General features: G+C 41.3%; 2 protein-coding genes across 2 annotated transcripts in view; both read left to right on the top strand.

Annotated features, from left to right (window-relative positions):
• Positions 1–3,716, top strand: part of RTTN (rotatin) — a 181,620-nt gene extending 177,904 nt beyond the window's left edge. Inside the window, exon 50 of the mRNA XM_028480194.2 lies at positions 3,638–3,716. The gene's annotated coding sequence lies outside the window, so the exon portion shown is untranslated. The remainder of the gene's footprint in view (positions 1–3,637) is intronic.
• A 4-nt stretch (positions 3,717–3,720) lies between these two features.
• The window catches only part of CD226 (CD226 molecule), a 99,432-nt gene continuing 76,939 nt past the window's right edge, over positions 3,721–26,213 (top strand). Inside the window, exons 1-3 of the mRNA XM_024133962.2 lie at positions 3,721–3,768; positions 17,403–17,567; positions 17,872–18,210. Coding sequence (XP_023989730.1) covers positions 17,522–17,567; positions 17,872–18,210 — 385 coding nt within the window. The 5' untranslated portion in view covers positions 3,721–3,768; positions 17,403–17,521. The remainder of the gene's footprint in view (positions 3,769–17,402; positions 17,568–17,871; positions 18,211–26,213) is intronic.

The raw sequence follows: 26,213 nt of genomic DNA, 5'->3' as shown, positions 1-26,213 counted from the left end.
TTTTTTTGTAATATCTTTGTCTGGTTTTGGTATCAGGGTGATGGTGGCCTCATGGAGTGAGTTTGGGACTGTTCCTTCCTCTGCAATTTTTTGGAAGACTTTGAGAAGAATGGGTTTTAGCTCTTCTCTAAATGTTTGATGGAATGCACCTGTGAAGCCATCTGGTCCTGGACATTTGTTTGTTGGACGATTTTGAATCACAGTTTCAATTTCCTTACTTGTGATTGGTCTGTTCATGATTTCTATTTCTTCCTGGTTCAGTCTTTAGAAGGCTATACCTTTCTTAGAATTTGTCCATTTCTTCCAGGTTGTCCATTTTATTGGCATAGAGTTGCTTGTAGTAGTCTCTTAGGATGCTTCCTATTTCTGTAGTGTCTGTTGTAACTTCTTTTTCATTTCTGATTTCATTTATTTGAGTCCTCTCCCTGTTTTTTATGAATCTGGCTAATGGTTTATCTATTTTGTTTGTCTTCTCTTAAACCAGATAATAGTTGTATTCATCTTTGCTATTGTTTTCCTTTTTTCTATTTCATTTATTTCTGCTCTGATCTTTCTGATTTCCCTCCTTCTAGTAACTTTGGGTTTTGTTTGTTCTTCTTTCTCTACATCTTTTAGGTTTAAGGTTAGATTGTTTATTTGAGATGTTTGTTGTTTCTTGAGGTAGGATTTTATTGCTATAAACTTCCCTCTTAGAGCTGCTTTTGCTGCATCTGATAAGTTTTGGATTGTTGTATTTTCATTGTCATTTGTCTCTAGGTATTTTTTGATTTCCTCTTTGATTTCTTCAGTGATCTCTTGGTTATTTAGTAACGTATTGTTTATCCTCACCGTGTTTGTGTTTTTTATGTTTTTTTTCCCTGTAATTGATTTCTAATCTCATAGTGTTGTGGTTAGAAAAGATGCTTGATATGATTTCAATTTTCTTAAATTTACTGAGGCTTGATTTGTGACCCATGATGTGATCTATCCTGGAGAATGTTCCATGCGCACTTGAGAAGAAAGTATTATCTTCTGTTTTTGGATCGAATTTCCTATAAATATCAATGAAATCTATCTGGTCTATTGTGTCATTTAAAGCTTGCATTGAATCTGAATGAGATCTTTGCTTGGTAGAGTAATCTTGGTTGTAGGTTATTCCCTTTAATCACTTTAAATATGTCCTGCCACTCTCTTCTGGCTTGTAGAGTTTCTGCTGAGAAATCAGCTGTTAACCTTAAGGGAGTTCCCTTGTATGTTATTTGTCATTTTTCTCTTACTGCTTTCAATAATTTTTGTTTGTCTTTAATTTTTGCCAGTTTGATTAGTATGCGTCTTAGCGTGTTTCCTCTTCGGTTTATCCTGTATGGGACTCTCTGCACTTCCTGTACTTGGGTGGCTATTTCCTTTCCCATGTTAGGAAAGTTTTCAACTATAATCTCTTCAAATATTTTATCCAGTCCTTTCTATCTCTCTCCTCTTTCTGGGACCCCTATAATGTGAATGTTGTTGCATTTAATGTTGTCCCATACATCTCTTAGGCTGTCTTCATTTCTTTTCATTCTTTTATCTTTAGTCTGTTGCGCCACAGTGAATTCCACCATTCTGTCTTCCAGGTCACTTATCCGTTCTTCTGCCTCAGTTATTCTGCTATTGTACATAGCCCTCTGCCTTTTCATCTTCACTATCTTTCTGTGAATGTGGTTTTTGTTCCACAGGCTGCAGGATTGTAGTTCTTGCTTCTGCTGTCTGCCCTCTGGTGGATGAGACTATCTAAGAGGCTTGTGCAAGCTTCATGGTGGGAGGGACTGGTGGTGGGTAGAGCTAGGTGTTTCTCTGCAGGGAAGAGCTCAGTAAAACTTTAATCCACTTGTGTGCTGATTGGTGGGGCTGGGTTCCCTCCCTGTTTGATGTTTAGCCTGAGGCAACCCAGCACTGGAGCCAACAGGCTGTTTTGGGGGCTAATGGTGGTCTCTGGGAGGGCTTATGCCAAGGAGTACTTCCCAGAATTTCTGCTGCCAGTGTCCTTGTCATCATGGTGAGACACAGCCACCCCCTGCCTCTGCTTGAGACCCTCCAACACTAGCAGGTAGGTTTGTTCTGTCTCCTATGGGGTCACTGCTCCTTCCCCTGGGTCCTGATGCGCACACTACTTTGTGTGTGCCCTCCAAGATTGGAGTCTCTGTTTCCCCCAGTCCTGTTGAAGTCCTGCATTCAAATCCTGCTAGCCTTCAACGTCTGATTCTCTAGGAATTCCTCCTCCCTTTTGCCGGACCCCCAGGTTGGGAAGCCTGACGTGGGGCTCAGAACCTTCACTCCAGTGGGTGGACTTCTGTGGTATAAGTCTTCTCCAGTTTGTGAGTTACCCACTCAGCAGTTATGGGATTTGATTTTATTGTGATTGCGCCCCTCCTACCATCTCATTGTGACTTCTCCTTTGTCTTTGGATGTGGTGTATCTTCCTTGGTGAGTTCCAGTGTCTTCCTGTCGATGATTGTTCAGCAGTTAGTTTTGATTCCGGTGCTTTCGCAAGAGGGAGTGAGAGCACGTCCTTCTACTCTGCCATCTTGAACCAATCTAAATACCCTTCTTGATGGCACCTAAAAGGTGAATGAGTCCCCAGTTCTGACTCTTCACAGAAGATTTCTGGTAGTGGGACACCAAAGAACCATAAACGTTATGATATGTTATTGCCTTCTCTCTTTATTTTCATTGAAATTTCATTGAGATAATTGTAGATTCACATGCAATTGTAAGAAATAATACAGAGAGACTCCATATATTTTTACCCAGTTTCCCCCAATGGTAGCATCTTACGAAATAGAGTACAATATCACAGCCAGGACATTGACATTGGTGCAATCCACCTACAGTATTCAGCTTTCCCCAGTTTTACTTGTACTCATTTGTGTGGGGGTGCATGTGTGTTTTAAGTTCTATTGTATTAAGCTGTATAAGATGCATAAGTATATCATGTTAATACAAGAATAATTACATTAATTATATTAAGATCTCTACAATGTTGTCCCCTGTGTAAATCTGCATATCTCCCACCACAGTCAAGATACAAAACAGTTCCAACATCATGAGGATCCTTCGTGTTGCCTGTTATGACAAATATTTCTTTCCCACATCACTCCCCATTTTTAACCCCTGACAACTTCTAATCTTTTCTAAAATTTCTAAATTTAAAAAATTTTGTCATTTCAAGAATGTTGTATAAATGGAATACATTCACTATGAAACCTTTGAGACTGGCTTTTTTTTTTTTTTTTTTTTTTTACTCAGCGTGATTCACTGCAGATTTATCCAAGTTTTTGCATGTATCAATAGTTTGATCTTTTTTATTGTTGAATAGTATCCCATGGTAGAAATATACCAGACAGCTAAGTTTTTATTTTATTTGGAGTGATTATAAATGGTATTATGTTTTAAATTTTGGTTTTCCTATGATTATTATTCGTATATAGAAATGCAGTTGATTTTGGGGTGTTGATCTTGTATACTGCAAACTTACTGAACTCACTTATTAGTTCTAGAAGATTTTGTAGTTTTCTTGAGTTTGCTACATAAACAATCATGTCCTCTGCAGTTTGGAATAGTTTTGTGTCTTCCTTCCTGATCTGTATGCCTTTTATTTCTTTTTCTTGCTTTATTACAGTGGCTGGAACATCTAGTACTATGTTGTACAGCAATGGTTCAAGCAGACCTCCTTACTTTTTCCCCAGTCTTAAGAGGAGAGCATTCAGTCCTGGCTATGGGTTCTTTGCAGATGATCTTGATCAAGTTGAGGTAATTCCCCTCCATTTCTAACTCATGGCTTTTATTGTGAGTGGGTGTTACATTTTTTTATCAAATGCTTTTTCTGTGTCAATCAATATGATCACATAATTTTTCTTCTTTAACTTGTTGATATATTGAATTACACTTTTTTTTTGATTCTCAAATGAGAAGTGACTTTGGACAGGTGAAGAAGGGAGTACACTATGTAAGACTTTGAAAATGAAGCCAAGGTGTTTAAATGTGAGTCTATTGCACACCATTTTCCAAAGTATGTTCTGAGACGTATGCTAATAGAGGATACATAAAGATGTAATTTCACAGTCAAACTAGTTTGAGAAACAGTGGTTTAAACTAAATTCGGTAGGCTTCTTTGTTCCTGATTTTCTCAGAACCTTTAATATGCTGCATTGAATGATATCTGTATTTCCAAAAGGGGATTAAAGAGTGTAAAGTTTCCAAATCCAGTTTATCCACAAAATCCACATTTTCCATAATGTCTGTGATAATGGGAAGATGCATTTTGGGAAACATTGCCATAGGAAATAATTTTTTCTAATGAAAATTTCTGACCTGGGGAGTACCATAGAAGAAAGGCAGTGTGCTGCGGTGGCTTTTACACATGGAACTTCAGGAAGGTTTCCTACCTGCTGAAAGCCCACTTCATTATCTGTTGAGTGGGGAAAAAACCTGACTCCATGGGGGGGCAGTAGGATGTTGAGGTGAAGAGTGTGTGCTCTACAGTCAAACATCTGAGTCCAAATCCTGGTTTTGCTACCTAAAAGGTGTGGGGAACATTGGGTAAGTTACTTAATCACTCTGTGCCTGTTTCCTCACATGTAATGTAAGAATAGTAACAATTCCTACTCTCTAAGATTTTTAAAAGGTTTAATGAATGAAACATGTAAAGCCTTAGAGAAGTGTCAGGCAACTGGTAACCACTTAATAGTCATTATCTGTGCTGTTTATAGTTGAAGGATTAAGTGAGATGATCAGAAAAATGCCTATCAATTTTATTACTCAGAAAGTAGTTATTAGGAAAGTAGATCCAAGGGCAGTTGTAGGATGAGTTAGAAGCAGGTGAATCTATGCTCCCATGTTGGATGCTATGAGGACTAGGCCAGTGAGAGTACAGATGTAGAGGCTGCTTTTTAAAATACTTTCTTTGACTCTGTAGTATTTGGTGATTGAATATGAGGGGTTGAAAAAGATGACCCAAAGGTGACACCAGTGTTCAGCCTCGGCATTAGGGAAATGGATATTGTACCCCCCATGAATGAAGTGTGTCCTGGATATTAACATGTCAGCCAGATAATTTTAGCATTGTCATTAAAAAATAATAGATATTTTAATTTCTGGTTTTAATAAATGCAGGAAAATAAAGAGTTTCAGCCTGTTTATGCTAAACTGTGAAATCTGATCCATGTTGGTAAAGGAACAATTTGATTACATAGCTATACTACAGGGAAAATTATGCCCATGATGCAACTTTGAACTTTGAGGACATCTCAGCTTTTTATTTAGGGCACTGAAGTGGTGGAATGGTTCCTCAGAGGAAATTAAGAGAGAGAAAGGTATGCTGGTGCTCAGAATAGCAGAGAAGATGGAAATAAATGGGAAACGTGGTAAAATGACTGAAAATAAGCCAAATATGTAAGATAAAGTTAGATCATAGTTATTGTTTATTGAACACCTGCTACATACTGGCCATTGCTTTTGGTTTGGAGATACAGTTAGTTACAACTGCCGAGGTCTACCTGGGACTGTCCTGGTTTTAGCACTGAAGTCCCATGTCCTGGGAAACTGCTTGGCCTCAGGCAAACCAGGATGGTGGGTCACACTCAGCACAGCAGTGAACAAGGCAGTCTTTGCACTCAAGGAACTCACATTCAAGTTGGGGGATCCAGAGACAGATGCAAAGCAGATAAAAATAAGACAAAAGGCACAGTTTTATATATAGTGCAGCATCAGGTTAGAAGGAATGTAAACTATTTATATATTGGTTCATCTATTCATTTTGAAAAAGGAGCTGGCTCCTTCTATATCTAGTGCGGGAAAGAGAGGGTCACCGCAAGTCATAATTTGACTTTCAGAAGGATCACTGCTTACCCCCTCAGAGTGGATACACATGAAGTGGGTAGGCTCCCATTGCCCTGAGGGAAGGGAATAGAAGGACTGTTTCTCTGTCTGACCCTGCTTGCCCTTCACAGGACCTGGTGGAAACTTTTCAAAGAGGCCACATGCACCGGGGAGAGGAGGATGGAGACTCTGGCCTTGCCGCCTTGAGAGCCAGCAGTGTTAGAAGCTTTATGATGGATAAGGGTAATCCTGATTGAGGGCTGGGTAGAAAAGACACCATAGCCTCCCAAGGTGACCAGGAGCTGACCAGGAATGAAGGTGGGCTGGACCCGGCACCAGAACCCAGGTGGTCTTTGTTACTGCTGTATAAGTGGGGACCAACTATCCTGATTTGTCCAGGACTGAAGGGTTTCCTTGCTCATGGGACTTCAAACCCACAGCTAACTAAGGTGGCTTTTAAGATGACCTATTATCCAAACCAAGACACTTTTGAGAATGAAATGGGAGGCTGTTAATAAACACACCAGTTCAACCAGGTGTATGTTGGAGCCATTCTGGGGAGCTCCAGAGAGAGATGGGACCCTATCTACATTAGACTACATTTATTCTGGATTCAAATTACAGGAAGATGTGGGGCCTTGTGTAGCTGAGGCAGCAAACCTTCCCTCATCTAGTTACCCTGCCATGGTGACAGGCTATGGGGACAATGACCTTGGTGTAATTGTTAACCAAACAGCTCAAACATAAGCTCCATTACTCGACTGCAGACAAAACTGTCCTCAGGGCACCAGCAAAGCAGAGGAACAACCATGACAACAAAAATAAAAGTTCAGAAATTTGCAATAACAATATCTATCAAGGATCTAATTTAAGTATATATATGTTTTTTTAATTGAGGTGTAGGTGATGTACAATATTACATAAGTTTCAGGTGTACAAGCTAGTAATCCACAATTTTTAAAGACTATATTCCATTTATAGTTATTATAAAATATTGGCTATATTACCCATGTTGTACGATATATCATTGTAGCTTATTTATTTTATACATACTAGTTTGTAACTCTTAATCCCCTACCCCTATCTTGCCCCTTCCTCCTTTCCTCTCCCGACTGGTAGTCATTAGTTTGTTCTCTGTATCTCTGATTCTGTTTCTTTTTTGTTACATTCACTAGTTTGTTTTATTTTTTACATTCCACATATAAGTGATAATCATACAGTATTTGTCTTTTTCTGACTTATTTCACTTAACATAATATCCTCCAAGTCCATCCATGTTGTTGCAAATGGAAATATTTCTTTCCTTTTTATGGCTGAGTAGTATTCTAGTGTATTTATTTATACTACATCTTCTTTATCCATTCATCTTTTGACGGACACTTAGGTTGCTTCCATATGTTGGCAATTGTAAATAATGCTGCCACGAACACTGGGGTGCATGTATCTTTTTTGTGTGTGTGGTATGTGGGCCTCTCACTGTTGTGGCCTCTCCCATTGTGGAGCACAGGCTCCGGACATGCAGGCTCAGTGGCCATGGCTCACGGGCCTAGCTGCTCCGTGTCATGTGGGATCTTCCTAGACCGGGGCACGAACCCATGTCACCTGCATCGGCAGGCAGACTCTCAACCACTGCGCCACTAGGGAAGCCCCATGTATCTTTTTGAATTAAGGTTTTGGGGATTTTTTGAATACCAAGGAGTGGAATTGCTGGGTCATATAGCAATTCTATTTTTAGTTTTTTGAGAAACCTTCATACTGTTTTCCACGGTGGCTGCACCAATCTACATTCCCACCAACAGCGTGCAAGGTTCCCTTTTTTCCACATCCTTACCAACCTTTGTTATTTATGTTCTTTTGATGATCGCCATTCTGACAGGTGTGAGGTAATATCTCATTGTGGTTTTTATTTGCATTTCCCTGATGATTAGCAATGTTGAGCATCTTTTTATCTGCCTGTTGTCCATCTGTATGTATTCTTTGGAAAAACATCTATTCAAGTCTTCTGCCCATTTTTTAAAATTCAGGCTGTTTGTTTTCTTGAGTTATATAAACTGTTTATATATGCTGGATATTAATCCCTTATTGGTCATATCATTAGCAAATATTTTCTCCTAGTCTGTAGATTGTCTTTTCGTTTTGTGGATGGTTTCCTTTGCTGTACAAAAGCTTTTAAGTCTAATTAGGTCCCATTTGTTTATTTTTGCTTTTATTTCCTTTGCTTTAGGAGACAGATCCCAAAAAATATTGCTACAATTTATATCAAAGAGTGTTCTGCATATGTTTTCCTCTAGGAGTTCTATGGTTTCTGGTCTTATATTTAGGTCTTTAATCCATTTTGAGTTTATTTTTGTATATGGTGTTAGAGAATGTTCTAATTTCATTCTTTTACATGTAGCTGTCCAGATTTCCCAGCACCACTTATTGAAGAGACTGTCTCTTCTCCATTGAATATTCTTGTCTCCTTTGTTGTAGATTAAATGACCATAAGTGCATGGGTTTATTTCTGGGCTCTCTATTCTGTTCCATTGAGCTATGTGTCTGTTGTTGTGCCAGGATCATACTGTTTTGACTACTGTAGCTTTAGTAGTATACTGTAGTATAGTCTGAAGTCAGGGAGTGTAATACCTCCAGCTCTATTCTTCTTTCTCAAAATTGTTTTGGCTATTTGGGGTCTTTTGTTTCTATACAAATTGTAGGATTATTTCTTCTTGTTCTGTGAAAAATACGCTTGGTATTTTGATATAGAGTGGATTGAATCTGTAGATTGCCTTGGGTAGTATGGTCATTTTAACAATATTATTATTCGAATCCACAAACATGGTATATCTTTCTGTTTGTGACATCTTCAGTTTCTTTCATCAGGGTCTTATCATTTTCTGAGTACAGATATTTTACCTCCTTAGGTAGGTTTATTCCTAGGTACTTTATTCTTTTCGATGCGATTGTAAATGGGTTTGTTTTCTTAATTTCTCTTTCTGATAGTTCATTATTAGTGTATAGAAATGCAAAATATCTCTGTATATTAATTTTGTATCCTAGCACATGTATGTTTTGTGCTGTTTTGGAAAGTAAAAAATGTCTTTAAAGTACCTGGGATGCAGCAGTATTGAGAGTATAAGAGGCTGAATAAAATATTCAGAGCTTTGTATCTGAAATTCCCCATCTGGGTGGAGGGCACTTGGCTGAGATAACATGAGGGTGGAGTTTGCCAGCCTGGGTGCTCCACTGGGGCTGGCAGGGTCTTTGCTGTCATCAAAGTCCTGGGAGCTGGAGGCCCCACGGCTAGTCCAAGATGGATCAGGATTTGAACATAAGTCTCTTTGCAAAGCCCATACTCTTTTGTTTATAGGGGAGTAACTGTCTCACTGACTAACCGTAATGCAGAGGGAGTGTTATCACATAGCAGCAGCACAGAGTAACGTGGGATGCAGAGGAGAAAGGAATGAGCTCTGTCAGGGGATGGCTGTGGAGAAGAGATAGTGAATATCTGCAAGTCCCCATCCGTCCATGGACAGTGGCTGTCTGCTGCTTCCTGGGGTCTTTAGAACCAGTTCCCGAAGAGGAACTTAGTACTTACCCAGGCCTGATACTCAGGTCAGGAGTCCTGAAAATGTGTGTGCAAGTATTTATTTCCTTGAAACCTTGAGACCATCAGGAGAGGGGAGGTTGATAAACAGAGGAGGAAGAAGAAGACAGTGGCCTGTGGAGTCCTGGGTGCTGCCTGCTGGGCCCAGCAATGCCACACCAGGTGAGGAGAGGGTGTGGGCTCCCAGTCTGGGTAGAACTTTTCAGAATGGCTCATTTGCTGTCTTATTTTTATGAGTGGACGTGTATTGAAAAAAGTTCTTCACTTGGTATATTACAGACATTTTGCATGTCTAAATATAGATCTGCATAACCATTAAAGAGCCACAGAGCATCCCAGCCTATGGACTTAGCACAATTAATTGAGCCAGTCCACTAGAGAAAAGCATGCAGATTGTTTCCACTTTTCATTAATAGAAATAATGCTGTAATAAACATTTCCATTTTTAAACACAGATCTTTGCTAAATTTATTGTTCTTTAGTATAACTATCTTGAGGTGACTTTGCTGGGTCAGAGGATACAATAAGTCATATCTTAACTCTTCTGTGTAGAAAATGTGTACCTGTGTGCATTTGCACTCACAGCATCTGGCATTTGTGTTTCCATCTGCTCTTGTTAACAATGGTCACTGTCATTCTTTTCATTTGTATATTTACATATTTGACATGCAAAAATTAATTTGTCATTGTTTTCATTTTTATTAATTCATTCATTTCATTTATTACAACTGGTGAGATTAAATAGCTTTTTACATTTTTCTATCTGTAGTCCTTCTTATGTGAATTGATGTTGAGCATACATTGCCTGTTTTCTATTGGGACATTTGTGGGATTTCTTTTTGTCATTGATATTTAAGTACTTTGCACTTAGAAAATACTATACTTCTATGTCATCCCTCTCCTGACTCTCCTGCCTTTTGCTTTGTTAGTGTGTGATATTTGCCACACCAGAGTTTTAAGTTTTTATGTAGGAAAAGCTATCACGTTTTCCCTGGCTTTGGCATTTTATATGTGTGTATATATATATATATATATATATATATATATATATATATACACACACACATATATATATACACATCTTAAAATGTGTACCTTAATATATTTATATATATACATATTCTATATGTATGTAATCTCAAAACCAAAAATCCATCTCTACCCTCAAGCTTATAAAACATATTCTCCCCTTTTTTAGAATATTTTTCTTTTTCAAATTATTAATACCTTTGAAATGTGTGCTACTGTGACAGTTGAGTGTAGTGATCAGGGTCCTTAGTTGTAACTTTCCAAAGTACTTCTGTCTAAGGTGAGAAGGAAGCAACTTGAAGGGACAGGGGACGCGGAGCAGGTCACAGAACGAATGGGTGTGAGTTGGGGGGCACTGGCTCCCTGCCACTAGGCCGGCCAGAGTTCCCCCAGGGCCGCCCCCGCAGGCCTGCGAAGACACCCCTGCAGCCGGCACAGGCCCTGCCGCCACCCCACGGGGACACCCAGCTCCCCTGCTGCTGGCAGAGCCTGTGTGCTGCTGTCTTGGGCATTGGTAGGGCTGCAGCCCTGCCGCCCTCTGGCCAGAATGGACCCTTGGGGCCCTGCTGATACCCTGCTTTGAATCCTCAAGCTTTGGATTTGGATTCCGATGGAATAAATGTGTTGGCAAGAGTCTGGGTCCCCGCACCCAGGCACTAGCTGTGCGGGCCCTCTGGTGGGCGTGGCGAGGTCCTGCTGCCCCGGGTGGCAGACGTCCCCGGGGTGGGGGGTGGTTGACGACTGCAGCTTTTCCCAATAGCCAGTCACGTTCACTAACCCCACAGTAGACCATGAGGTCTTTCCCTGCTGTGCCGAGGTGTCACTGTTGTCATATGACGAACATCGGTGATTCTTTTTTTTATACCCAAATTGATTCTGGGTTTATTAAAAAGAGGCTGACAACCTGACTTGCAGAGCCACCATTCACTGTCTACTCATTTCTGAAAAACCATTTTCCATGAAACCTAATTACACTTTATTTGATGCAACTTAATTATGGGAAAACATTTTACACGTATGTGAAACATCTACCCAATCCTGACCGACTAGAACATTGGGTGACACAGGAGTTTAGATGTTAGTGTTGAAAAGATGGTAAACCATTCACATAAGACAAAGAAAGCCCTTTTAGTGAAGTAAGAGAGTATTTCACGTCCCACAGTTGCTCAAAGCATTTTTTTCTCCTCCAGGAGGCCTCTTCCCTTTGCTTAGCCATATTCTTGATATTCTTCCTCAGTGAGGTTGACTGACTTCTTGGGTGAGCCGAGCTTCCGCCACAGATCTGGTTACTTCTTTCACTAGCTCACTCTTTAGCCAGAGGGAACTCTGATGAAAAAGTTCTGTATTGGTTTCCTGCATGGTTTGTTGCTTATTATTATTTCAATCCTGATTGTATCAGAATGGCAACGCCTGTGCAGATATTCTTGCTGTTACGAAGGAACGTAGCAGATCCCCCTCTGGTCCCAGCAGAGGTACATTTGTTTTGAAATCTTTGAAGTGATCCTGGTTTCCATTCAGAGCTGCTCTCTGGGCTGCATGAGATCAGTAAACCACCTTCATTTTTTAGGTAAGCAGCACCTTTAAGCCCAAACTATTAGGTGGGTCTGGAGTGAAGGAAGGGAGTGAGCAAAGATGTAAGATGTAAGACAGGAAAAAACAGCAGAGTTCAAGTGCATCTGGCCTTGTAAGTCGGTAAGAAGTTGGATATTCTTTTGAGGATGGTGAGGCCTTGAAGGGAGTGACACAAGTCAGGCAGGTGTTTTAGGAAGCTTCCTCTGTCCCACAATTAAGTGCTCAAAGGATATTTGTGTGATGCAACGCAGCACTGCAAGGTCTTTTGCATGCTTTCAGGCATACACAGTGTGCAGAAGAGGCCAGCCTGAGTGTGTGACCTGTCGTTCAGCGTTTGGGGCAGGTTAGCCCCCAGCAAGTGGCTTCTCTTCTGTCAGATGCCATCTTTTCTCCCCAGTATTTCCACGAATTGCATGAACTCAACTTCAGCCACAGCCCTTCACGGTGGTTTAACCTCCATTCCCTAGTACATCAAAAGGATAAGTAAAACTAACTCCGCTGTCCTCTGGAACAACCCAGAAACTATTGCACGTCTGGGACAAAGAAGCCGATAGACTTGCGGGGACAGTTCTTAGGAAACCACCAACTTGTGTGCTTTTTGTGTCAGAGAATCAGAGAGTCAGAAAACAACACCGAAAAGAGTGTCTAGGAGGTGGGATGCAAACGCCCTGAGATCTGGGCAGAGATAAGCTTCCTGCACTTCAGAGACTTCTGACTCCGAAGCGCTTTGATTGGCAGGAAAACAGATGGGGAAGAAAAGGCAAAGTAACCAATTTCAAGTTTTTTGTGTGTAGTTTCAGTTCAGAGTTAGAACATTCACAGTGAAAGTATACCCTTTCAGATTGTCGAAGCTTAGGTGGGGCAAAGAGAAGGACAGAAGTATATCTGAGTTGGGAATGAGTCGGAGAAGCTAAAACGGTAAAGATGCTTCCAGAAGCAGGGACACTTCTTGACTGGTTTTAATCCTCCTTAGTGAAATATTAGTGATTTACTTCAGCTCCGACCTGAGGGAGCTCTGGTGGAGAGGGCATAGGACGAACGCCCCCAGCTGCTCCCAAGATGCCAGCTAGGGGATGAGCACATCCGGGGAGATGGCCTTGACCAGAAGTGGGTGAGGCCAAGAGGCCATGGTACACAGGAAGCCCTTAACCAAGACACACAGCGGGAAGGAAGAGTCAGAGCAAGCAGAGCGCTCACTTCTCAAGGTTAGTAACCTTCTAGAGAAAAGACTGGATGTGACCAAGTTCACACTTTTAAAATTATCAGTGGGCAGGGAGTTCGGGCTGTGGGTACAGGAGGATGACGAGTAGGTAAAGCAGGAGGAGAGCTGCGGGGAAAAGCTTTAATTAATTCGCAGAATGGTTGATCTCTATGAACCTGTAAGTTTACTGAGGGGCATAGTTTAGTAAAAGGGTGTTGCATAAAGTCCTTTTTCTCAATCTGTTCCTGGGAAAACCTGGTAGTTTGGGTCTTGAGAATAAGAAAATTTAGCTCTTTTACCAGTGTCGGGCTATCAGGCTTAAACTACCTTCCTTCAAGTAAGCCTGAGCAAGGATGAACTTCAATAATAAAGATTCGCTCTACAGGTTTAAATAACCCTAAGCAAGGGCTGGTAAACTTTTTCTGCAAAGGGCCAGAAAATTAATACTTTTGGCTCTGCAGGCCATGTGGTCTCTGCTGCAGCAACTCATAGTGGCACGGAAACAGCCGTAGACACGTAGACAGATGGGCATGTCTGAATTCCAGCTAAACTATTTCCAGCAATGGGACAGTGGGCTGGCTTGTTCTGGAGGATCCCCCCTGAGGCTGAACTGAAGTCTGTGCTTTGAATGGAAGTAAGTTTTTATGGCCCCTCAGCGGCAGTGGAACCTGTCCTGGGGGCAGGTCTGTGACTCACCAGAGGCCCTGATTGGAAAGATTCTCTTAAGAAGATGCTGTGAGGCAGGGAGTGGAAACCTGGACCACCTGCATGCCCTGGAAGCAGGAGCCTCTGAGCAGCCCAGACCTCCCAGCCACGGCACCATCAGGTCTGCCTCTAAAAACAAGGGAGGGGACTAAGGACCACACAGCTGTGACCCTTCCGGCCCAGTGGCTTGTTCTCAGGCCTTAGCCCAGGTTTTCTCTTACACACGCCTCGGCTCCCCAGCATGTGGACAGTTGTCCAAGCTGGGGAGGAAAGGTGTGGGAGCAGGAACGGGCTCCCAGACACAGCAGGAGTCTCAGCGTGGGCTGGGGAATGCTGGCTTGGGGAACCGAGTGGAGACTAGGATCCTCCCAGTTTCAGAAAGGGCACCAGCATCCGGGAAAGCAGAACATCTCACAGAGGGCAGGGCAGTGGCTGAGGAGGTGCAGAAGGTCTGTAAGGACAGCCAGGAGAGGAAGCAGCAGGTCTGAAGAGGGGCACCCAGCCCAGGCCACCTAGGGGCACCCAAACCAGATGAACTTGTGAGACGAAGTCACTTCTGAGGTTTGCTGAGACGTATTCAACAGTAGAGAAATCCAGGAATATCTTGATTAATGCCATCCTTGAGGATGAAGCTCTTTTATACAGACAGCTCTATTAGAAAAAAAAACCTTGAGCCAAAATCTCTTCATAAATCATGCAAAAACTGGCTGCCTACACAACAAAAATAGCTCCGGACCAGTCTCTGTTTGCCTTTGGTTAGACGTTGATAAATAGGGCTCATCCTTAGCAAAGTTGTAACGGCTGAACTTTATCTTCAGTCCCATGTCTTTCTGTACCTTTTGTTCACATCTGAGACCTCTAGGTCCTTTGAGTTTAGACATATCAGAATGCAAGTGCCCTTCTGCTTTCTTCCTCCTTTAGCTACGCTGACTTCGGCGCCCTGCGAATGGAGGGGTTACTACTAGTTATTATCGATGAGCACCTGTTTTCCAGTAACCCCCCACATTCCTGAGTCCTCACTCCCAGTGGGGGGCCAGGCATTCACTGAGGGTCTTTCTGTCTCTCTGACATGAAATATAATTTCCTTGACTCTGCTTGGATCTACTCAGTCCACGCTTGGCTTCTCCACCTCCAGCCCCCAAATTAGTCATAGTTGTCAGTGGAATGGCTCAGATTTGTCATAATATCCCAGTGGTGTGGGAGAAATGGATGCCCAAACCAAAACAGGTTTTTGTTAGGAGTGAGGAGAAGGAAATGGGTGATGCTCAGCTCTCTTTCTAAGAATTTAAATCAGATCATGTAATTCTGGTGCCTAAAAGCCTCCAACAGCTTCCACTTGCTCTTAGAATTGTATCAGAAAATCTTCATCCTATCTATTTACCCAATCTAATCTCTTGTCATTGTCTGTCCCCATCTCCTCTCAATGGCTCCAGCTACAATGATTTTTTAAAACAAGTTCCTCCTAGAGCTGTTATTGTTTATGCCATAGACACATGTCCCAGGAATCGTGCTTGGTGCTGGAGTGACAGATGTAAGCAAGATGTCAAGTTTGAACTCCCTTGTGGGTGTCATTCCAGACACTTTCAAACCAGACCCAATTTCATTTTTGTCCCTTCCCACCCACTAGACAGTAATCACATCATTTCCTGAAAATTCCCCGTGTTTTTGCACCTTTATCTCCTCTTCTTTTTTTTTTTTTGTGGTACGCGGGCCTCTCACTGTTGCGGCCTCTCCCGTTGCGGAGCACAGGCTCCGGACGCGCAGGCTCAGCGGCCATGGCTCACGGGCCCAGCCGCTCCGCGGCATGTGGGATCTTCGCGGACCGGGGCACGAACCTGTGTCCCCTGCATCTGCAGGCGGATTCTCAACCACTGTGCCACCAGGGAAGCCCTATCTCCTCTTCTTATTTCTCTACTTGGAAAGTCTCATTCAGGTTGGAAGGCCCAGGATGTGGTACACTTTTTTTTTTTTTTTTTTTTTTTTTTTTTTACAAAATCTTCCCCACATCTGTTAGAATGAATTGTTCCTCTCTGGGATGTTGTCAAACTTGATCAAAGAAATGATCTAGTTTTATTATAATGAATTGCTCCTTTAATCTATCTGACCCAATACGTTATGCATGACTAGAGGGCAGAGACTGTGTCTTTCTCATGCTTGTGTCTCCAGGACCTAAGCAGGGTACCTGGTAGAGCTCAGTAAAATTTTCATCAAATTGCTTCATTGAATTACTTTCAAGACAGAGATGAGTCACTTCATCTGACTATATCACAGAGCTGTTACAGGCACAGATAATATAGATGTGAAAGGTTCTGGAAACTAGAATGCTCTGTAACCATAAGGCAGCACTATACGTTACTATATGGACACATTATAATTTTGTTTTGATTATCATTACATTTTTTATTTCATATTTGATTTCATGTGTCCTGAGAAAGTTCCCACATTAGATACTGATGTTAAGGAGAAGACACCTGCTGGTGAACTTTTGGACGGAATCACATAGGCTCAGAGTCAGCATTAGGCAAAGTTGTCTTTAGCGGTGCCTGCTCCCCCTTTTCTCAATTTTTACCCCCCTTTTATTTTGACCCTCTCATCAGGGGTCAGATGCATTCTTACATTGTTGCCTCTTGTTACAGAGGCAATAATATATTTTTATGCTGACATGGTTATACGTTCCCAGCAAGTTCTTAGGAAACTGAACTGTTATTTTATAAGAGAGGGAAGGGAGCAATGACGTACCTACTAAGATTATATAAGACAGAACCACGGGGGGAAATTAGGTGAAGGGTACACAGATCCTCTCTGTACTATTTCTGCAAATTCCTGTGACTGTACAATTATTTCAAAATAAAAAGTTTAAAAAAATCAGCGATAAGGGTGGATTTGTATATTCCCTGAGCCACGATACTTTGGAATCTGGAGGGCCTTCAGCGGTCCCTTCATCACCCCCGAAGCAAATGCCTGAGGTCAGCGAAGAGGCAAAGGGGACAGGAAGGCCATGCCCCGTGGGCCGTCCATGCTGGTGGAGCTGCAGGCCCCTTGCTGTGCCCTGTAGACTCTGCCCCAACCTCACATTCTCAGTGCAGACTTCCCAGCCTTCCTTTCCAGGGGGGAACACTACCACGCCATCCCGGTCCCCACTTTCCTGCTTTGTTTTTCTTCATGCACTTACCACCTAACTCTATTTTGTCCTTCTTTATTTTATTTTCTACCTCCTCCCACTAGAACGTAAGTTCCATTATGGCAAGGATATTTTTTTAAAAATTTATTGCTGTATCCTCATCACCTAGAGCAGATTTGGGCCCAGAGCACACACTCAGAGAATGTTTGTTCAAATGAATGAATCTTTATAGAAAATGAAAGCTTGAAAATAAGCTATTTCCCCGAGAGAGAAGTAACTCAAATCTGCCCATCTTTGTACGAGAGCAAACCTGACTTTGAAGCTAAGACCTTTTTCCTGTGTTCATACTTCAGATAAAGAAGACACTGCTGATAGGATCTGAGAGGAAGGAAACAGTGCATCGTGCTGAGGCTCTCAATGTGACATTATAAATTGTCTTTCTGTAGACTGGCGTCCCAAACAGGTTCCAGAGATGGATTACCTTACTTTCCTCTTGGCTATTCTTTATGTATACAAAGGTAAAGATAATGTCTTCATTTAAAGAATTTACTCCTTTTTTAGTCTTATGGTGTGACATGTTCAGAATTTATAATGCCCTTAGTTGGCTTAGATAATTTCTCACTTGTTCAGAAAAACTACAAGTTGTAAATACCAATTATCAGCAGTGGAAATCTTTTTAGACTAAGGTAGAAACTGTTAGCCTTTACCATGATCTCAATTTACTATCTTGCTAGGTCTAGAGTAAGCTTCAGATGTCTGTTTGGTGTTTCAATCATCGGGTCTAATTGAATTCACATGATCACATGATGGTGTGTCTTTCAGCTCGATGTGAAGAGATATTTTGGGACACAACTGTTAAACTTGCTAAGAATATGGCCCTAGAATGTGTGTATCCATCAAAGGACACTTTAACCCAGATGGAGTGGTTCAAGATCAAGACACTGGAGAGAGAGTCCATAGCCATTTTCAACCCTGCTTACCGTGTGATCATAAGAGAGCCGTATGCTGATAGGGTTTACTTTTCAAATTCAACCACGGCCTCTAACGATATGACTTTGTCCTTCCATAATGCCTCTGAGGTGGACATTGGCTTCTATTCCTGCTTTCTTCATACTTTCCCACATGGAACCTGGGAAAAGGTGATACAGGTGGTTCCATCAGGTAAGTGAAATTTTTATTTACCTTTTTACCCATCTACAATATTTGTTTCTGTAAAGACCAAGTCGAAACTGTGAAATGCTTTATCATATTTTTGTGCCATTTTCCAATTCCATTTCTAGATTCTATATTATTGTTTCAAAGAAATAATACTGTGAATCAATTCCGTTTTTCTTAATGTGCTATCATTTCTGAGTAGAAGAAGCATCTCATGAATTCGAATGTCATGGGAGAAAGCACAGGCTTTATCTTGTCTTAATGAGAACTTGAACCTAGATTAAGCTGATGTTGGCAATGTTTGGGTTCAGGGGTCAGACACCTCCTGTGACGTAGTCCCATTTCCTTTTGCTTCCAACCCTGCTTGTTCAGAGTCCTTTCTGTAACACCAGATCTGGGTTTATTAGTGAGTCCTAGGCAGAGTTCAAGCGCGGGCTCTGTTTGTAGCTTCATCCAAGTTTCACTAGCGAAGATGCTTCAGAAATTGCAAGCTGTCATTTCAGAAAGAATCGAATGATCTCTTGAAGTATTTCCTGCCATGTCTACCAGTGATTGTGGTTTGACGCTTAGTTAGTCCTACAAGTAATAGCCACATGGATTGGGTGTGGCATGTTGGAAAAACTTGGGTTTTATAGCCTTTACTTCCTTTAAAACCTTGTATTAGCTGCTCAGTCCCTCTGAATCTCAGGTTCCTGAACAGTAAATTGAGTTAATAATACCATTCTCTTTGTTGACTGGTTTAAGGATCATATATGTAAGGAACTTGGCCCATGGTAGTCGGGGAATGGTAGGTATTATTATTACTGTCACTGTTATTATTTCCTAGGCTTTTGATACAAAATGACTAGTTATGAAATTTTTAATTGTCAGGGATAGTCTAGGGAAGGAAACAATTTGGGACTGTGTGTTTCTTGTCTGGTGTCTCTCAAATTATATCCCAAATAGACATCCAGCAGAGCACATCATATACCACCTGATATAGTGCTTTCTTTTTAAGAAATCCGAATTATAAAAGAACAATTTAAAGTACTATATAAGGAATATCTAATGGTCAGGAAGTAAGAAAAATTCCCATGTGTTAGTTTTCCCTTTCTGTTTAGGTGTAGCTAAACTCCATAATAATTCTCCGTATATGGGTGAGGCTTACAGAGTGTCAATTAGCAAAATGTCTTTAAATACTTACTTGTTACAGACTCCATTTTGCCACTCAAGATCTCATTTGCTGTTGTGTGCAGCCACCTGTTAAATGCTGTTGGCAAGTCTTCAGTGTATAGTCCACTCTGATTAGCCATGCAAGTGACGGAGAGGATGGGAAGGGTCTTAGGGGTGAGTTGTTTGACACATGGCCTGAGCCACCATGGCCAGAAATAGATGCCCTTCCCCACCCTGCCTCGTGTGGTGAGCTTTTGTAGTTTGGGTCCCAAATCAGGTTATTCCGATTTCTGTAGAGAACAACCAACTGAAAACAGGTACACCTGAAACTAACGCAACATTGTAAATCAACTATACTCCAATAAAATTAAAATATTAAAAAAACAAAAATGTCCATCAACAGAGGAATGGCTAAAGAAGATATTGTACATATATACATATATACACTAATATGTATAAGATAGATAACTAATAAGAACCTGCTGTATAGCACAAGGAACTCCACTGTACAGTAGAAACTAACACAACATTGTAAAACAACTATACCCCAATAAAAAAAAAAGGAAAAAAAGAAAACAGGTAGAACAGTGGTTACCAGGGTGGGGAGGTGGGGAACGGGGGAGATAGATGTTGGTCAGAGTACAGAGTTGAAGTTATGCAGGATGAACAAGTCTAGAGACCCAATGTACAGCATGAAGACATTAATGATAGTTAATATCATTGTCTTGAACACTGGAAATTTGCTAAGAGAGTAGATTTCAGGTGCTCTTATCACCAAAAAATGGTAACTATATGGGGAGAAGATGTGTAAATTAGCTTGACTATGGTAATCATTCCACATATCATTTTGTTGTATATGCCCTAAACATATGCAATTTTTATTAAAAGCAAAACAAAACAAAAACAGGTAGCTTGACCTCTTGTGAAGGTTTAGGATAGAGGGTAGCACTAAATTATTGAGAACTAAATTATGGTTGCCACACCAAAGTAGGATTTTTAGCATAATGTATGAATGATTTTGGCAATATTTTCTTAATTTTATCATCCAGATTTATTTCTCCTGTTATTATTTTGAGGACAGGAAAAGGGAGATCTCTGCCTCATGGGGCTTTTTCAAAAACAGTGGTGAGATTTTCAGTCAGTCACCAAGAAAGGGGCGGCCAACTCTTCATCTAGTTCAGATTAGAATCTGATGGGATTCTTAAACATATTTTGCCGTTGTTTTGATCATTTATATTTTTAAAGAATAGATTGCATTAACCAGCCAGTGAGAGTATTTCATTCACTTTTGAGGTTTGGAGAGCTTCATTATTTTTTAAAACTAAGAAAGATAGTGAATTTATAAAATATAGTAGCTGTATTTACATTAAATATACTTAAATGTACTTAACCTTAAATATACTAAATTAACCTTAAATATACTTAGATTCTTCCATGTGTGCTTTATTAACAACATGTCAGGATCTACAAATATTACATGCTTGTATAACATAAAGGGGGAGTTGATGATCCATTTAACAGTGAAATATTGGACTTGGAATCCGGAAATCTTAATCTATATAATAGATCGTTAAGATCTTCAAAAAGGCGAAGGAATTGAGCCACATGCTCTCTAAATATACTGATTTCTCCTGTTCACTGAAAGCTGATGATGTGTGAGGAACTTGATCAGTACCTTACCTAGGTCTTCTCGTTTAACGCCCCCTGCACACTTGGCTGTGGACGTAACCTTGGTTTTCGAGTGAGGACACTGAAGGGAAGTAAGGTCTAGTAATCTGTTCAAGTACTCAGACTTCGTTTGTGTCCATTGGATAGAGTTGCAATTACAGGATGGAAAGTGCCAGCTTGGGGGGCATAGGAGCCGGCGGGGGCCCTTGAATGAGGAGACATCCATCATTGCTTGTCCTTTTGGCCTCCCTCCCCCTTGAGTTTTCAGCCCAGAGTTGAAGAGCAAATTGGAGGTCTTATTCTGGATAAATGATATTGTTAATGCAAAATTATGTTAAAACATGTGTTACCTTCAGAACAGGCATTTCTTAATCAGTAACTGATTTAGAACATTTAATGGCAAGAATGGCTGCATTTATTTCACTGCCTCATGGAAAAATATGCTGAGGCAACTTGAGAGGTGACATTTCAAAGGTAGCCCTTTCATGGCAGAGTCTGCGGTGGAAGTGGGGTTGTGGAGGAAATTACCGTAACCCATGTGTCTCCGGCTTTACTAGTCACTTAAGGCAAATGTAGTTATATTTATGGAAATGTCCCCCCAAATGTATGATGCACCCAAAAAACTCTGCTAGCTGACTCTGATTAGGTGCCTACTGTGTGTGAAGTAAATGCCTGTCCTCCCGTTTAATGCTTGTGAAACACCAGGCGGGAGATTAGCGTGCTCACATTATACAGCTGGGGAAGCTGAAGTTCAGGCTCATTAACCAACGCAAGGCTGCTGGCCTGCTGAGCCGCAGCACCAGGATGAAGCCAGCTGGTGTTTCCAACGAGCCAGAAATGAGAGGGAGGGGAGCTTGCCGCCAGCAGCGTGAACGTGAACAATTAAAACAAATTGAAGTCGAGTTGCTGTACAATATTATATGTTACGTGTGTACAGTGTGGCAGTGCACAATGTTTAAAGCTTATACTCCATTTATGGTCATTATCGAATATTGGCTATATTCCCTGTGTTGTACAATATATCCCTGTAGCTTATTTAATACATAATAGTTTGTACCAGGAGTTTTTTAGCATAGAGACACTGGTGTGAGGGAAGAAGAGAAAGGGGCGCCTCCGGGGGTACTGATGGTGTGGAGGAGGCATGAGGAAATCTGGTTCACGCAGGGGACAGAGACTGGATGGTCTGCCTGGAGCACAGAGCTCCAGGAGGGGTAGGTCTCACCCGGGCTCCGGGGCCCCTCACCGCCTGAGAGGCAGCCTTGAGGGTGAGGAAGAAACTGTGACAGTGGGACCCTCTCTCTGCTCTTACAGCAGAGGGGGGTGCTCTGGGGCCCCAGGTAAGGTTTTATACAGTAGATCCTATGTTTAAAAAAGAAGCCGAAGCCCATGGGGCAGGAGAATGTCGGAGAAGAACTTGGAAAGATGGGACGGCCCAATGTTGCTGAGAGTAATGGGGTTGGAACTTGACCCTGCAGTGTAGACTGTGGGAAGGCTCTGAATGTTTTCAGAGGGAGACACATAATGACCACTTTTTTCCACCACCTGGAAGATTAAACTAGTTGCATCCTTACAGAAGGGGAAGAGTTTAAGGGGCAGGGTGAACAACTATTATGTCATGGATTGGAACGTTTATGCGCTGCTAGTAGGAGTGTAAGTTGGTGGATCTGCTGTATTATTGGTATTGGTAATATTCAGAGTTCTCCAGAGAAATAGAACCAATAGGATGTGTCTGTGTGTAGAAAGACGTTTATCATGAGGAATTGGCTCATGTGATCGTGGAGACTGCGATGTGGGCCAGCAGGCTGGAGACCCAGGAAAACCAGTCATGGTGTAGATGCAGGCCGAAAGGAGGCCAGGGAGGCCAGTCTTTTTGTTGTGTTCAGACGTTCAGGTGATTGGATGAGGCCCACCCACATTATGTAGGCCTGTCTGCTTACTCAAAATTCACCAATTTAAATGTTCATCTTATCAAAAACCACCCTCCAAATTAATACCTAAAATTAACCATCTCATCTATTTTGGAAAATGATATTGTGTTAGCTAGTTAAAGAACCCCATTCCGAAGACCTAATCATTCTCTCTATTGTATATTCTGGGGTTTGCCCACATGTAGGAGAGATGCCTGAGAATGGTTAAGGCAGCAGAGCCCTGTGACGGCCAACAAATGAATGACTGATCACGATGCTTATCAACAGGGATGAATTTGGGGAACATTGTGTGAAAGAAAAAAGCAAGTTTCAAAAAAACATACAGGGGATGATTCCTTTCTTTTAAAGTTTAGAGACATGCAACTAAACAATATGCTACTTATAGATACAAACGTGTGGTAAAACTCTAAGGAAAGCAGATCTCCGAAGCACAGGCAGGAAGGAGATAGAAGCAGGAAGGAATACAAGGGTCTTCCAAGTTCAAAATCAGGTGTTTTTCTTATACAGGTGTTTTGTTTCCCATCTGTCTTAAAAATGTTCTATGAAACTTCCCTCAAATCTATTGAATTTCTAATAAAAACTGTGAAGAAGGATACAATTGCAATTTTGAGCAGTTCACAGGTAATTATCTCAGTTAAGGGTAAGATCTTCATTCTGATTTGGCCTGGAGGTCTGGAAGAGGAGAAACAAGGATTCCAAATTTTTATGATTCAGGGACTGAAAAATGATGGTTTCACTTAAAAAGATGGGAAATTAAGAGACCGGTTTGGCCTGGAAGAGAGTAAATAAGTTCAGTTTCAGATGCATTGAGTTGTAAAGTAGCCTTTGACCAGCTCACAGCTGAAATTATGGAATGACAAACCATAATGAAGTTCAGGATTGAAAATACCAATTTTGGAGTCGTCTGGATGATCACCCAGCACACGTGAAGAAGATGGTTAACTCAGAAGGTACTTGTACATGGGACAGAAGCTGAGGCTGTGGCATTGAAGGATGGTCACGTCGAAGTGGGGGGAGCATCCGTGTTAAAGACTGGAGAGGCCATAGCGAGGGGAGGGAGGGAAGAAGCAGGGGAGGCTCGAGATGCAGGACAGACGCGTAACTGGTGTAGGAGCCAGACGGGTTTCCTCTTAGCTCATGTGTACAGGAGAGGGTTAGATGGTCCCCTCCACACATTCTGGCGCTCTGCGTGGCTGTATCACATAGATTTCTCACTCTGTAATCTTCCACACCCCAACCCCCCCATCTCAACTTTGACCCGGGATGTTCCTCACTGTCTCCTTTTTAAGGTTTCATTCTTTCCTGGGTGGGATGAGGCTCCCTGTGTGTCATCCATGCTCAGTCTTAGATGGGTCTTATCTCTATTCCCGTCAACGTCAGTATTTGCTTTTCTCTTGCCACTTACTTTTTTTTTTCTTCTAATGTTGGGGTGATCTTAGGATTTAAATTTTATTTAAATCTGGAAATAGGGGAGTGGCCCAGATCTGGCTGTAGAAATGGGTGTGCTGATTTGTGGGACCGAATTCACTTATCCATTAATTCACTCATCAAGTCTTATTGAGAACCTACTATATTCAAGATAATGTCTGCGGTGGGGAAGCTAGAAAGACATGATCTTAGCTCTAAACGGTATGCAGAGCATTAGGGGAGATAAAAGTTGTATATCACAAATTATAACGTAAAGCAAAGAGTAAGTGCTATTGTAATTCAGAGGATAGAATTTACTTTCAACCAGGAAACTTAGGATAGATTCCCTGAAAGGGGGGAATTTGAAGTTTACCTTGAAGGAGGTAAGTCAGAATATTTGGACATGGAGTTGGGTGGAGTAGCATTCAGGAGAATTGCTTTAAATATTATCTAAAAAATAGATAACTTTGGCTCTGCTTTAACCTACTTTGCAAGCCAACACAGGATTGATCAACAATGAATACAGTTTATTCTGGTTTAAAATTCATGGCTTGGTTTATTTCAACATGTTGACTTAATGCTTCAAAAGGCATAGGAATCCAGATGTGTTATGCAATTATATTTTGCAACGTATCTTGAGAATATTTTCATACTCTCATTTCAGCTTGTGTGTTATCTGTCCCAAATTCGGAAGGAAAGAAGAAAACTGCACTACCTTATATATTAGTGAAAGGTGCAAAATGATGGAGGGGAAGCCTTTGTCTAAAAGCCTTCTTTGCCTGTCAGTGGAAATTCCAAACAGGGCTAAGAGGCCGTGGAAAAAGAGTCTTTCTTACTCTCCTGTTACATGGGTCACCAATACATAACCAGCATGTTTCGTCCCTGCTGGATTCTTTCAGCTTTGTCCGTCAGATGCTTCTCTTTTGCTTTGAGGTTGGGTTTGTTTGTTTGTTTTTAAGTGAGGTAGAAGAATAAGAAAAAAATTCTTTCATATCTACTGTTTAAAGAATTAATAAATAATTATTAATAGAGAACAATAGGTAATATTAATAAATAATAAACTCTCTTAAGGTCCATTCTTACAAGCTCAGAAATAAGTCATGAAAGTTTCCCCATCTGTATAACTGTGTGTTATACACATACATATATGAGAATAAAAAAGTGTTCTGTGAAATGTTACATTTCAGCAGTTTTTCATTTAAGGAAGAGAAAAGATATTAAGTAGTATCAATAAGAAATAGCCAACTGATGAAAACAAAAACATTTTAAAGGCTGAGAAGTCTCACTCCTTAATGAAATAAAATAGTACTTAGAGAAGGCAAATGATAAAGAGCATTTTAAGACTCGTGGAAAGCAAGGTTATGGTCACTACACTTCTCAAGGGTGAAATTTATGGGAATCTGAAAGTGGACTAGTTGCCAGAACCCGGGCCAAGGTTGTTTTTATTGACTTGCTTTCCGTTTGCTAAGCTAGGGAGGAGATGCTTGAGAGCACATATCACCATGAGATTCAGTGCTCAGGCTTTGGGGTAAAGCTCTGTAATCAAAAATCAAAAAGGGAGACATAAAAAACAACTCTGAAACAAGGCAATACTGGATTTATATACAAAATTAGATTCAACAATTGAATGGCAGGTAAAGTTTAACGTACAGGAACAAATACACATTTGGGTTTGGTGAGAGTAGTTTTTTCTGTTTGTCCACCTGAGGGCACAGGCCTGTGTCCACTGTGCCACCTCCATAACCTGCGAGGCTGCCCAGGCTTTCCCGCTTCTCAGCCAGGTCAACATCCAGAAGAGAACATTTTCCCTAGACTTGTTGGGAAAGCCACTCAGGCGGTCCAGAGCAGGGGAGG

Source organism: Physeter macrocephalus, chromosome 19 (genome assembly GCF_002837175.3).
Source record: "Physeter macrocephalus isolate SW-GA chromosome 19, ASM283717v5, whole genome shotgun sequence".
NCBI lineage: Eukaryota > Metazoa > Chordata > Mammalia > Artiodactyla > Physeteridae > Physeter > Physeter macrocephalus.
Note: the sequence above shows the minus strand (reverse complement) of the source record. Positions and strands in the feature narration are given on the sequence as shown.